At 41.6% G+C, this 14,780-nt stretch overlaps 1 protein-coding gene across 2 annotated transcripts in view; it reads right to left on the bottom strand.

Moving 5' to 3' along the window:
- pcgf5 (polycomb group ring finger 5) overlaps positions 1-14,780 on the bottom strand; it is a 227,368-nt gene that overhangs the window by 62,870 nt on the left and 149,718 nt on the right. For both annotated transcript variants that reach the window (XM_033033569.1, XM_033033570.1), the window contains exon 3: positions 13,259-13,355. In XM_033033569.1, the coding sequence (XP_032889460.1) occupies positions 13,259-13,355 (97 nt within the window). The remainder of the gene's footprint in view (positions 1-13,258; positions 13,356-14,780) is intronic.

Genomic DNA, 14,780 nt, shown 5'->3' with positions numbered 1-14,780 from the left:
AATTTCACAGCCATTATTGAAAGCAATATTAAATAAACCCTGATGAGTTGATCAACAATACAAATGTTCCAGCTGCCATGCGTTTGTGTGTTTCTTGATATTACATGGACTGAATCTAAATCATTGAGGACCAGCCTTTTGTGACGGGGGGAATGTCAGGAAAACACTAGACAAGATCGCCTTTCCACATGGAAGGTAAGTATCCATCAAATTGTTGTGGATCTGAAGTCACATACAGCATAGACGGGGTAAAAACAGATTTCCTTCCCGACAGAATCAGTTGGATTTTTGCAACAATCAAATGACCTCAAAGTTACAATTGTTCCAGATTCAATTAATCAACTAAATTAAAATGACCCAGTTTCCATAGTAGAATTTGAACTCAGACCTTGATTACACTGAACAATGGAATACTGGTAGATACTGGTGCTATAGGGGGGTTGCACGGAAGGTCACTGGGTCATAGGGCTTGACGCACGGAGCCGCTAAATCCAACTGGAAGACATCCGTCACTTCCGGTATATGTTATTAATATATACTCCATGACCCAGTCTTATCAACTAACTGCCGAGCTCCCACAACTGTGGCTGGCAACCTGCCATGAAACTAGCGCACCAAAAGGGGGGGAGAAAATCTTTCTGGACTTTGACACCTGCATCCAGAACAGCCCCCCCCCCCTTACTGCCTCGCCGGTGCTGACCGGGCCGGTCTGGCTTTCGTGTGGTGTGGGAGAAATTCCAAACCTGCACCGTCTCGACATCTTCTGTGGCAAAAATCCAAGATGGCAGCACACGTCTCCTCCTGTCTCTAACTGTGTCTGTTTGTTTTACAAATATGATTTCAGGGAATGTTCAACCTAACCCAGGCCCAGGCTCTGCTGAGTCTGCTGTTAATTTTAACACCCCTGCTGAATTTGAATCAAGGTCTGGACTTGGTTTCATCCATTTGAATGTGCGCAGTATGATTGCTAAAATGGATATGATTCGTATCTGGGCTCATTCAACTGATGCTGATGTTATTGTCATATCTGAAACTTGGCTAAACAAAGCAGTTTTAAACAAGGATATCAACATTGACGGCTACAATGTGTATAGGACTGACCGAACCAAGAAGGGCGGAGGGGTCGCAGTCTATGTCAAATCTAAGTTTCATGTGAAGATCCGTCTCTCTACATCAGTGAGTAAGCAATTTGAACTTCTGGCTCTTGACATGGAAATCTCAAAAACTCACCACATCACTGTCGTCGGTTGCTATAGGCCACCTTCAGCTATCAGCTGCACCTTATCATCTTTAATGGAGCTTTTATCCGGGTTGAACTTTAATGAGATTGTCCTTATTGGTGACCTAAACTGGAACTGGCTGCTACCAGCATCAGATAATTTTAAAGCATTTTGTGATTCGTTTAATTTCTTTCAGATTGTTGACAGTCCTACTAGACCTAATCTGAAATGTCCGGAAAAATCTTCGTTAATTGATCTTATCTTAACTAATGTTCCTCATAAATATTCTGCTGCTTCTGTTTTTGCAAATGACATCAGTGACCACTGTGTCATTGCAACAGTAAGAAATACAAAAGTTCCTAAAACCAAACCTCGTGTCATCATAAAGCGGGACATGAAACATTTTGTGGAGCAAGCATTTTTTCATGACCTGTTTCTCTTTGGCTGGGAGAAAATTAATGTAATTCCTGATGATGAAAATGCCTGGAAATTCTTTTATGATGGTTTTATTGAAATTGTTAACAAGCACGCTCCTTTTAGGAAGTATAGAGTAAGGGGCAGGGATAATGCATGGTTCACGTCAGAGTTATCCATTTTACTCCATGAGCGCAATGTGGCATGGTCTAAAGCCAGGAGTACTGGTCTTGGATCAGACTGGTTGCTCTTTAGGCAGCTGCGAAATGCAAGCACAGTTGCAATTAGAAAAGCCAAAGCTGATCATTTCCTTACTGAAACTTCAAATAACCTAAACAATCCGTTGAAATTCTGGAAAACCATTAAATCAATAACTGGAAATAAAAATGTTATTGAGCTACCTCCATGCATTGTCAAAGACTCTACCCAAATTTATGAAAAGGCTGACATGCTTGGTTGTTTTAATGAGCATTTCATTGCCTCTGGTTCACTTTTCAACTCTCAAAACACAGCTCAAGGCTCCTCTGCTTCCTCTGCTTGCTCTGATAGTAGTTGTTTTTTTGAGGGACAAGCCTTTACTTTTGACGCTGTTACACTTTCAGAGGTGCATAAGGCCCTGAGATGTTTAGACACAAAAAAATCGGCAGGTCCAGACAACGTTGAGCCTTACTTCCTAAAGTTAGCCGCTGATTTTATTGCATTGCCTCTGACTTATCTTTTTAATCTATCCCTGGAGACAAACGAAATTCCACTTATTTGGAAATCTGCCTTTGTTCTCCCACTGTTAAAAGGGGGGGACCCCACTGTGCTAAACAACTATAGGCCCATCTCCAAACTGTCTGTTTTAATTAAGGTGCTGGAATCCATTGTAAACCAACAACTGAAGGACTTTTTATCAACTAACAGTATTTTATCTGAATTTCAATCTGGTTTTAGGAAAAAATATAGTACGTCAACAGCTGCTTTAAAAGTAGTAAATGATTTTATTGAATTTTTAGACAATAAGCAACACTGTGCAGCCCTTTTCGTTGACCTATCAAAGGCTTTCGATACTGTGGATCATGCCTTTTTGTTACAAAGACTATGCAGCATCGGTTTGTCTGATCAAGCTGTCTGTTGGTTTAAAAACTATCTATCAGGCAGATCCTAGTGTGTGCGAGCAGAAGGTATTACTTCTAGCTCTCTTAATGTATCCAAGGGTGTGCCACAGGGATCGGTTCTAGGACCTTTATTATTTACTATTTATATTAATAGTCTAGATCATAAAGCTCCGAACGCAAATTTTCACTTTTATGCTGACGACACAGTGATATATTGCTCTGCGTCTGTCTACCCCAAATCAGGCTCTCTGGCAGCTCCAAACTGCTTTTAACACTGTGCAACGTAACCTGTGTGATTTAAAATTTGTTTTAAATGCTGACAAGACAAAGCTCATGCTGTTCACTAAAGCTAAATCAAAGCCCTCGGACCTCCCTCCTATCACCACTTTGCAGGGCTCTGTGGTTGAATCTGTGTCTCAATATAAATATCTGGGAATTATAATTGACGATTCTCTCTCTTTTAAACCTCATATCCAGCAACTTATGAAAAAACTAAAGATAAAATTAGGTTTTTACTTTAGAAACAAATCTTGTTTTTCTTTTGAAGCCAAAAAAAGACTTGTTGCTGCAACGTTTATGTCTGTGTTGGACTATGGTGATGTTTTATATATGAATGCATCTTCAAAATGCCTACAGTCTTTGGACACGGTCTATCACGGAGCACTGAGATTTGTTACTAATTTTAAAACCCTCACGCACCACTGCACTTTGTATGCTCAAGTTGGATGGTTTGCCCTGTCCACCCGCAGACTCCATCATTGGCATATCCTTATTTATAAGACTATCCTCGGTGTTCTTCCTTCATACCTGCAGAAGTATGTAATTCGAAAAAGCACAGGAACTTATCAGCTCCGCTCTGGGGACTTGTTCTTACTAACTGTACCTAAAGTCCGTACTGAACTGGGGAAAAGGGCATTTAGTTATGCTGCTCCCTTCGCATAGAACCAGCTGCAGAATAAACTGAAACTTAAGGAGCTGGTTTCTATAAACAGATTTCAATCCCTTCTTAATGATGTTGAAGCGGGCTCTTCTGTCTGTACATGATTTGTTTGATGATGTTCTGACCGTGACTCTATTTATATGTTCTCTGTTGTTTTTTTTAAATTATTGTCTGTAACTGTGGAACTGTGCTGCTGCCTGTCTTGGCCAGGACTCTCTTGTAAAATAGGTTTTTAATCTCAATGAGAGTTCTCCTGGTTAAATAAAGGTTAAAAAAAAATTAATGCTAGAAACGCGTACTTTCCTACCTGTTAAAAACCGCCAAAATGTTGAATTTTTGCGCTGAAAAAAATTGTGGGAGTCGGGGTAAGCGTGAGAGACATGTACCCAACTTCAGAATTCCAAACGTGAAGCGAAATGAAGGTAGAGAGAAGCGAGAACTGAAGGGACAACAGCAGCTAAAGTGCTTGGTGAACATTGAAAATATTGGGAATTATCGCGTTTTCTCACTGCATTTCATCAAGTAAGGCATTATTTGTGTTTTTTCTTGATTCCTTTGGTATCTAAAAATTCTCAGAAGTGATAAATCTGGCTGTAAATTTTTCTTCAGATGCGTTTTCATTTTGTATGTAAAAGCCCACGAGAACCATGGGCGATTAAAAAAAATTACAGCCAGATTTCTTCTGAAGCTTTTTAGACAAAAACACAAATAATGCCTTACTTGATGAAATGCAGTGAGCAAACGGCCAATGTTCGCCAAGCACTCTGGCTGTTGTTGTCTCTTCATCTCTCGTTTCTATCTACCGTCATTTCTCCTCACTTTTGGAATTCTGAAGTATGCTAAATGTCTCTCACGCTTATCCCGATTTCCATAATTATTTACAGCGCAAAAATTGACAATTTCAGCGGGTTTTAACGGGCCCGCTACACTGGAAACAATGGTAAGTGCCTACCTGCAGTACATCGCGTGTAATCCATTTGGAGTAGCGTAGCAACAGTACGGGTCATGGGTCGTGACCCGACTGCCGTGAAACCTCCCTATTGTAACAGCTCTGCTAAAGCCACAGCAAGTTCTGGAGTACAGGTCTTTTGTACTAAGGCCTGCATGTTGCCTTGTCCCATGGACTCCACTTTAAATCATGCTCGCAGCCATTTACCGGCATTACTTGGAACAAAATGGAATCACTGACTTCTGTGATGGTGGGATCTCAGGAGAAAGCTGTGACGTACTGTATCACCTATTCACCACTTCTGGCTCAACTTGGTTACAAATGCTTGTCTGCTTTTCTTTAGCACTCACATGATAGAATGGTGGAGTAGACTTTATGGGCCGAATGGCTCCTAGAACCTATGAACTTATGACCCTCCAAATTCAGACACGCTGCTTGACTGCTGTAAAGAAACAAATTCACTGATTCTGCCCAAGCCTGTGACAGTCGTGTTTTGTGATCCCTAAAAAAAGATACCCGGAATAAAAATGGAATATCTAGGGTGAGTTGCAGTTAGTATTGATTTTTAGCCCCCTGCTGTGTGGACAATGTACAGATAATAAACTAGGTTTTGCATGTTCAGGATGATGTACTCCTCTATCTAGGAACCTGCACTGTTACTTTTCAAAAGACGATGCCCGGACTGAATGGAGATGTACAGTATTATGAGTGGAAATACAAACCATTGGACACATGGACCAATTTCCTGTACAAGGCCACGGGAAGGGAATAGATCAAGGAATGTAGAACAGTAGCGCGCAGCAACTGGCTCTTTGGCCCACAATGAGTTTGCTGAACATGATGCTGAGATAAACTAAACTCATCTGCCTGCACAACATACTTATCCCACCCCATTCCCTGCATATCCGTGTGCCTATCTAAAAGCATCTTACATGCCTGTATTATATTTGCCTCCAACACCAGTCACCAGCAGCACATGGCAGGCACACACCTCTCAATGTGAAAAACTTCCTCCACACATCTCCGTTAAACTTTCCCCTCTACCCTGGCCCAGCTGGTAGAGCTGCTGCCTCACAGAGCCTGAGACCCGAGTCCATCCTGACCTGAGCTGCTCTCTGTATGGAGCTTGCACATTCTCATTGCAGCCCAGTAGGTTTCCTCTGGTTGCTCTGGTTTCCTCCCACATCCCAAAGACGTGCAGATTTGTAGGTTAGTTGGCTACTGTAAATGGTGAGTGTGTGGGGAGAGGGATAACATGGAACTAGTGTAATCGGTTGATCGAAGGTCAGTGTGGGTTTAAAGTAGATTGGCGGGGGGGGGGGGGGGGGGGGGGTGAGATCTTATACAGGTTCGAGGCGTGTGAGAGGTTAGAAGTTGATATGAAGGGTGGTGAGAGGAAGTATAGAGGGCAGAATGGGCAGGAGAAAGGCAGGGAGCGAGGAAGGACTGTGGTTTAAATTGCATGTATTTTAAAGCAAGAGGCCTGATGGGTAAAGCAGATGAGCGTAGGGCATGAATAGATACGTGCGACTGGGACATAGAAACATAGAAAAAATAGGTGCAGGAGTAAGCCATTCAGCCCTTCGGCCCATTCAATATGATCATGGCTGAACATCCAAAATCAGTACCCCTTTCCGGCTTTTTCCCCATATCCCTGGACACTTTAGTCATTACGGAAACCTGGTTAAGGGACTGGCAGCTCAATGTTCCGGGGTACAGGAGCTTCAGGAGAGACAGGGGTGAAGGTAAAAGAGGAGGTGGGTTACATTGTTGGTTAAGAGGATGTCACGGCTATGATCAGAGGCGACATTATGGACGGTTCGTCTAGTGAGGCTGTATGGGTGGAGCTGAGGAACAAGAAAGGGATGATCACCTTGTTGGGGGTGTTCTACAGACCCCCAAATAGTCAACGGGAATTAGAAGAACAAATGTGCTGGGAGATTGCAGACAGCTGCAGGTCAAATAAGGTTGTTGTAGTCGGGGATTTTAACTTTCCCAATGTCATAGTGTAATAGGTTTAGACAAAGTGGAGTTTATCAAATGTGTTCAGGAGAGTTTTATCCAGCAATATGTAGAGGCCCTACACGGGAGAGGGCAACACTTGATCTAGTATTGGGAAATTGGGAGGGGCAAGTGAATGAAATGTTCGTGGAAGAGCCTTTTGGGACCAGTGACCACAGTTCCATTAGGTTTAAGATAGTTATGGATAGGGACAGGGCGGGCCCACACGTTAAAATGCTAAATGGGGGCAAGGCCAACTTTGAGATAATGAGACAGGAACTCATGAACTGTGAGAAGGCTGCTATGAGAATGCAGGGTGACTTGGACAGGTTGGGTGAGTGGGCAGATGCATGATAAATGTGAGGTTATCCACTTTGGTAGGAAAAACAGGAAGGCAGATTATTATCTGAATGGTGTCAAGTTGGGAAAAGGGGAAGTGCAATGAGATTTGCGGGTCCTTGTTCATCAGTAACTGAAAGTAAGCATGCAGGTACAGCAGGCAGTGAAGAAAGCGAATGGCATGATGACCTTCATAAAAAAGGAGTTAAGTATCGGAGCAAAGAGGTCTTTCTGCAGTTGTACAGGGCCCTAGTGAGACCAGACCTGGAATATTTGTGCAGTTTTAGTCTCCAAATTTGAGGAAAAACATTCTTGCTATTGAGGGAGTGCAGTGTAAGTTCACAAGGTTAATTGCCGGATTGGCGGGACTGTCATATGATGAAAGAATGGAGCAACTGGGCTTGTATTCACTGGAACTTAGAAGGATGAGAGGGTATCTTATTGAAACATATAAAATGATTAAGGGATTGGACACGCTAGATGCAGGAACCATGTTGCCGATGTTGGGGGAGTCCAGAACACAGTTTAAGAATAAGGGGTAGGTCATTTAGAACTGCGATGAGGAAACACTTTTCCAGAGAGTTGTGAATTTATGGAATTATCTGCCTCAGTGGAGGCCAATTCTCTGAATGCATTCAAAAGAGAGTTAGATTGAGCTCTTAGGGCTAGAGGAATCAAGGGATATGGGGAGAAGGCAGGAACGGGTTACTGAGTGTGAATGATCAGCCAAGATCACATTGAATGGCGGTGCTGGCTCAAAGGGCTAATTGGCCTACTGCATCTATTGTCTATGTATCTCTGTGATCAGAAGGGCAAAAAGGGAACAGGAGACAGCTTTGGCAGATAGCATTAAGGAAAATCCCAAGAGATTTTATGTACAAAAAAGGAAAAAGGCTATTCAAATATGAATATTGATTTCTCTAACTTCATGTAACCCTTGCATCTCTTTCTTTGTCCCTCCTCATCCAAATCATTGTATGAGTTTCAAAGTCGTCTTGTTGAGTTGTCTGTAACAATGACCTGTGTCCTTTATCATCCTTACTTTTTTGCATATCTTTCATTTATTTGTTCTATATCTTTCTATATCATCATCTATATATCTTGTTTCCCTTTCCCCTGTCTGAAGAAGGGTCTCGACCCGAAACATCACCAATTCCTTTTCTCCAGAGGTGCTGTCTGACCCGCAGAGTTACTCCAGCTTTTTGTGTCTATCTTCGTGTGTTGAGAGCAGTCAGTATTAGGGTCAAGGAGATGCTGAAGGTCCAGACCCATATGAATGTAGGCAAATCTTCCTGGCTGGATCAGATATATCCGGGGATACTGTGGGAAGCTAGAGAGGAAATTGCGGGAGCCCTCACTGAGATTTATGAGTCGGCATTAAATACTGGCGAGGTGTCGAAGACTGGAGGGTGGCAAATGTTGTGCCTCTATTCAAGAAGCTCAACATCTCTGGTCAGTAAGTTACCAGAGAGTATTCTGAGGGATACGATACACAGGCATTTAGATGGGCAAGGGGTGATTAGGGATAGTCAGCATGGGTTTGTACATGGGAAGGCCGTGTCTCACGAATCTGAGTTTTTTGAAGTTGTGACCAAAAAAGTCGATGAGTGTAGATGTTGTATACATGGATTTCAGTAAGGCATTCTACAAGGGTCCACATGGTAGGCTGCTCTGGAAGGCTAAGTCCCGTAGGATTCAAGGAGAAATAGCTGAATGAATAGAAAATTGACTTCATGGAGGGTAGCAGAGGGTGATTGTGGAAGGTTGCTTCTCGGACTATAAGCCTGTGACTAGGGGTGTGCCTCAGGGTTTTGTGCTGGGTCCATTGCTGTTTGTCATTCATATCAATGATTTGGATGAGAACATACAAGGCAGGACATGATTAGCAAGTTTGCAGATGATAAAAAAGTGAGTGATATTGTAGATAGTGAAGATGATAGTCAAACATTGCAGCAGGATCTTGATCGATTGGCCAAGTGGGCGGAGGAATGGTTGATGGAATTTAATACAGAGAAATGTGAGGTGTTGCATTTTGGGAAGTCTAACATGGGCAGGACCTACACAGTGAATGGTGGGGCTCTGGGTAGTGTTGTACAGCAGAGGGATCTAGGAGTGCAGGTGCATGGTTCCTTGAAGGTGGCGTCACAGGTAGATAAGGTGGTCAAAAAGGCTCTTGGCACATTGGCCTTCATCAGTCAGAAAATTGTGTATAAAAGTTGGGAGGTCATGTTGCAGTTGTATAAGACGTTGGTGAGGCCGTATTAAGAGTATTGTGTTCAGTTCTGGGCACCATATTATAGGATAGATATTGTCAAAATGGAAAGGGTACAGGCAGAATCTCGGGAGAGAAGGAATGGGTGACGTTCGGGTCGAGACCCTTCTTCAGGCTTGAGTCAGGGGAAAGGGAAACGAGAGATACAGACGGTGAAGTTGAGAGATGTAGAACAAAAGCCCTTCAGCCCTTTTCTTCTTTGTTTTTAATAAACATTTTAATTAAGCTAGACACAAAATGCTGGAGTAACTCAGCGGGACAGGCAGCATCTCTGGAGAGAAGGAATAGGTGACGATTCAGATCGAGACCCTGCTTCAGACCCAAAATGTCGCCCTTTCCTTTTATCCAGAGATGTTGCAAGTCCCACTGAGTTACTCCAGTATTTTGTGTCTAGCTTCAGTGTAAACCAGCATCTGCAGTTCCCTCCTACACTTTTAAACAAGTTTCTGCTTGAATTGTTTTCCTCATTTCATTCACATCTTTCATTATTTTTAACATAATTTTTAACTTATTTCACTGCCCTTTTCTTTTATATATTTTACTTTAAACAAAAATTGAAAATGAGCATGTTTTAACATGGATAAATTTAAAAAAAGGGAAAAATGATAATTTTCTGGGGAAATTATGAAAAGCAATTTTATGGAAATTGTTGGCCATTTTCACACCTGCTTTTGAAGTCAGCACCCAAATGAGATAATTTTTTTAAATGAATTAAAAGCAAGTACTGAATTAAAAGGCAAACTTTAATATTTGGTGGGATGGGCAAGACCCAATTGGACAAACAAGGGAATTAAGACATTTTTAGTTTTGATTTTAGAAAACATTCAACAAAATCGCTACTAAGTATCATGATCAGCCATGATCACAATGAATGGTGGTGCTGGCACGAAGGGCCGAATGGCCCCCTCCTGCACCTAGTTTCTATGTTTCTAAGTTTCTAAGTAATTTGTTAGAAATTGCATAAGAATGCACTATTGGTTGAATGAGAAATAGAGATATGGAGTCATATTTGTGCAGGATCAATTCTTATTTTCATATAACTATTTTACTTATGGAGCACAATATTGAAATAAAGTAAGCAGTTTAGCAAAATAATTGTAAAATATTTCCTTAGAGGCATAGACAGGTGAACAGAATAGGCAGGCCTAAGTTATTGTGGCAAGCAAACAAAAAGTGGAAGAATATCTTCAGTAGAAAGATGCTGAATAGCGTGGGATTACACTGTGTGCCAAAGCCAACAGAAATGTCAAAGCACTTTACAAATGAAAAATGAAGTTACAAGAATAAAGAAAAAATAATACTCTTGCGGGCAAGGCCAACAATAACTGCTATTGGAATCATATTACAAAAAGGACAAAGCAGCCAACAGAGTGGAAACCCCTGAAAATCTTGAATTATGAGGAAGATTTTTATAACGGAGCAGGAGGTTGAGAGAATCTGTTTTTAAATGTATGAAGAATTCTAATGGGATGAAGAGGATAAGTGTCTACTGTAGATGCTGGTTTAAATTGAAGGTAGACACAAAATGCTGGAGTAACTCAGTGGGACAAGCAGCATCTCTGGAGAGAAAGAATGGGCGATGTTTCTGGTCGACACCCTTCTTCATACAAAATGAATGGATTGCAACCTTTGTTTATGTTAACAATTGCTGAATCATGGAATTCTTTGATGCAGGGAACAACTTCGACATAACTATTGCATTATTTAAATAATCAGAAGACAGCATTTGAAGCAGAAGCAGGTACAAAGCTGTGGGAGAAGACTAGAAAAGTAAACCAGCATCTGCAGCTCCTTCCTACACTAGAAAAGTGGGATTTGTTTATAAATTAGTCGATCAAAGACATGATATCTCCAAGTGTCTTAAACTCTGTTTTATACATCTTTGTGGCTCAGTTTGCATCTTATCTCCATGTTCCTTCAGATCATTCAAATGGATCCATTTGTTTGCTTTAAATTTACCATGGCTCCCTTTACAATTCCAGTGTCCAGTGCTCATTAAACATAGTTAGCTAACTGAGAAATATTATGAATTACATCTTCATTTTTTCCTCTTTCTTTAATTATGCCAAGTCTTTACAAACTGAACAACCACAGTTATCATTTTTAAATCCCTACTTCTCGCGACTGCTATTACCATCAAATCTTGGATCTCAAAAAGGCCGGCACGGTGGCGCAGCGGTAGAGTTGCTGCCTTACAGCACCAGAGACCCGGGTTCAATCCTGACTACGGGTTCTGTCTGTACGGAGTTTGTACGTTCTCCCTGTGACCTGCATGGGTTTTTTCTGAGAGCTCTGGTTTTGTTCCACATGACAAAGGCATACAGGTTTGTGCGGTTAATTGGCCTGGTAACATTGTAAATTGTCCCTACTGTGTGTAGGATAGTGTTAGACACAAAATGCTGGAGTAACTCAGCGGGACAGGCAGCATCTCTGGAGAGAAGGAATGGGTGGCCTTTCAGGTCGCGACCCTTCCTCGGAAAATGTAGGAAAATGTTAATGTACGGGGTTCAGTTATTCGGCGTGGACATGTGGGGCGAATGGCCTGTTTCCACTCTGTATATCTAAACTAAACAAAACTGCCACATCTCCTTCATTGCTAAAACTGCCTCTATCATACTTAGAGTCATGGAGTCATAGAGTGATACAGTGTGGAAACAGGCCCTTCGGCCCAACATGCCCACACGTCCCAGCTACAATAGTCCCACATGCCTGTGTTTGGTCCATATCCCTCCAAACCTGTCCTATCCATGTACCTGTCTAGCTGTTTCTTAAACGTTGGGATAGTCCCAGTTACTACCTTCTCTGGCAGCTTTTTCCATACACCCACCACCCTTAGTGTGAAAAAGGTACCCCTCAGATTCCTATTAAATCTTTTCCCTTTCACCTTGAACCTATGTCTTCTGGTCCTCGATTCACCTATGGGCGAGACTCTGCATCTATCCAATCTATTCGTCTCATGGTTTTATACAACCCAGCATCCTCCTGTGCTCCAAGGAATAGAGACCCAGCCTACTCAACCTATCCCTATATCTCAGACCCTCTAGTCATGGCAACATCCTCGTAAATCTTCTCTGTACCCTTTCCACTTCATGTAGTTTATTTAATTGCCCACCTTTATAACACCTGAATACTTTACATTCTTGGAGAACCTTTTCTAACCTGCCACACGCTCTAAAATGGAGACCAGAGAAAGTTGGCTCTCAGCTCTGATTTCCAATTCTTCTTTCCAGATTTTTGTCCATATTTTTTTTTCAATACTAACGTCCGTGCACCTCTGAGCTTTTGTGCAGCATCAATTTGATCAGGTACTTGAAAGGGAAAGGTTTGTGGGGTTTGGGTCAAACAGGGGCAGGCGGGGATTAGTGTAGATGGGCATTTTGCTACATGGGCAAGTTGGGACATTGGGGCTGTTTAAGTCTATAACTATCAACTTTCCAAACGTATTGCTTTACATACTCTGCCACTCTACATGCTTGTGCTCATAGTGTTGAAACTAAGCTGAGTTGCACAAACCTCTACTTTTCAGCATTCTTTCCCAAAGCTTCACAACTGTGAACCTCATTACATTGTACAGCATTTTCTTCTGGTAAAAGTCATGAAAGTTTGTATTATGTGCTCTCTATTTTGCCTTCTACTTCATATGTTCTTTAGTTTAGAGATACAGCGCGGAAACAGGCCCTTCGGCCCACTGAGTCCGCACCAACCAGCGATCCCAACAAATTAACGCTACCCTACACACACGAGGGATAATTTACACTTATACCAAGCCAATTAACCTACAAATCTGTACTTCTTTGGAGTGTGGGTGGAAACCCAAGATCTCGGAGAAAACCCACGGGGAGAACGTACAAAGTCCGTACAGACAGCACCCGTAGTCGGGATGGAACCCGGGTCTCCGGCGCCGCAAGCGCTGTAAGGCAGAAACTCTACCGCTGCGACATCGTGCCGCCCTTCGATGACTTCTTGATTTCCCAGTTTAAAACATTTTTTTTGAGTCTCTGGATATTTAATGATGAAACGTACCTTAACATTTCCAATGGGTTCGTTTCATGAACTTGAATTCCACATTTTGGACAGTCGTTTGAGTCTTCAAAATGTTGAACAATACATCTTTTGCAAACTGAAAAAAATGAAAGGTATTTGAACTTAGTAAAACATTCTATTTTAGACCGATGATTTCAACTAATGATATTTACTATTATAACATAATAAAAGATGAAATGTAATGGGTTTCAATCAGTACCAAAATTAAAGTGAAGATGCAATTTTTCAATTTGCCAAGCAATGCTGAGTGCTACAGTGAAATGCATTGGTAGACAAAAGTGCTGGAGAAACTCAGCGGGTGCGGCAGCATCTATGGAGCGAAGGAAATAGGCAACGTTTCGGGCCGAAACCCTTCTTCAACTCCCGCTGAGTTTCTCCAGCACTTTTATCTACCTTTGATTTTCCAGCATCTGCAGTTGCTTCTTAAACAGTGAAATGCATTTATAGGCAAAGGACTATGGGGTTTAGTATTGTGAGTACTTACATCATATGAACTTATATTACACACACTGTCCTAAAACCTCACACAAACCCTCTTGGTCTAAATACATTGTTCAGTATGCATAATTATCCATACATAATTCTTATCAATGTTCGGCAACTACTCTCATGGCTTTAACTGTTGATTTTGGAAACTGTTGCTTTGTGGCATTATGGGTGTGGAACCTCTTAGCCTGCCAACAATTGCTTATAAATTCCAATCTCCAAGAGTTATCCACTTTTAAGTTTTCATCTCAAACACAGTAAAACCGAAATAAGTCCTGACCATACTGCAAGCTATTCTTCATTCTAACAAATAGTTTAATACCACAGTATTAATGCTGTGTAACTGCAGCTACCACTAGAGTCATGTAAGATAATCAAAACACTTTGACTAATTTCTTCAACTTCTGTTCTTTTCCCTACCTCATTCAGTCATCTCCATTATCTTTTAATTCTAATTGATTTTTACCTGGCGCGAAATTTAAAAAAAAGTTCTGGTGCAGAAACTGGAATCACATTTTCAGAAGACAAGTTGCATTATCCATATATATATATGTATATATATATATATATTTTGATAGACACAAAATGCTGGAGCAACTCAGCGGGTGAGGCAGCATCTCTGGAGAGAAGGAATGGGCGACGTTTCGGATCGAGAACCTTCTTCAGTCTGAGGAAGGGTCTCAACCCGAAACGTTGCCCATTCCTTCTGTCTAGAGATGCTGCCTCATCCGATGAGTTGCTCCAGCATTTTGTGTCTACCTTCGATTTAAACCAGCATCTGCAGTTCTTTCTTATATATTTTGGTACTTGCACAGTTCACATTAAAGTGGTGCTCAGTAGCTGTGTTGTGCTGTGAAATGGTGTTTGAAAAGTAGAAGATTGATTTCATCCCTCGGGATCCAGTCAGTATGGTAAAAAAGAATGACCATCATACGCATCTTCCTAAGGATGCATGAATCAAATGTGCAACGTGTTATTCGTCTTCATGATAATCTTCTGATGATTTGCAACCACA

Source organism: Amblyraja radiata, chromosome 15 (genome assembly GCF_010909765.2).
Source record: "Amblyraja radiata isolate CabotCenter1 chromosome 15, sAmbRad1.1.pri, whole genome shotgun sequence".
Taxonomy (NCBI): domain Eukaryota; kingdom Metazoa; phylum Chordata; class Chondrichthyes; order Rajiformes; family Rajidae; genus Amblyraja; species Amblyraja radiata.
Note: the sequence above shows the minus strand (reverse complement) of the source record. Positions and strands in the feature narration are given on the sequence as shown.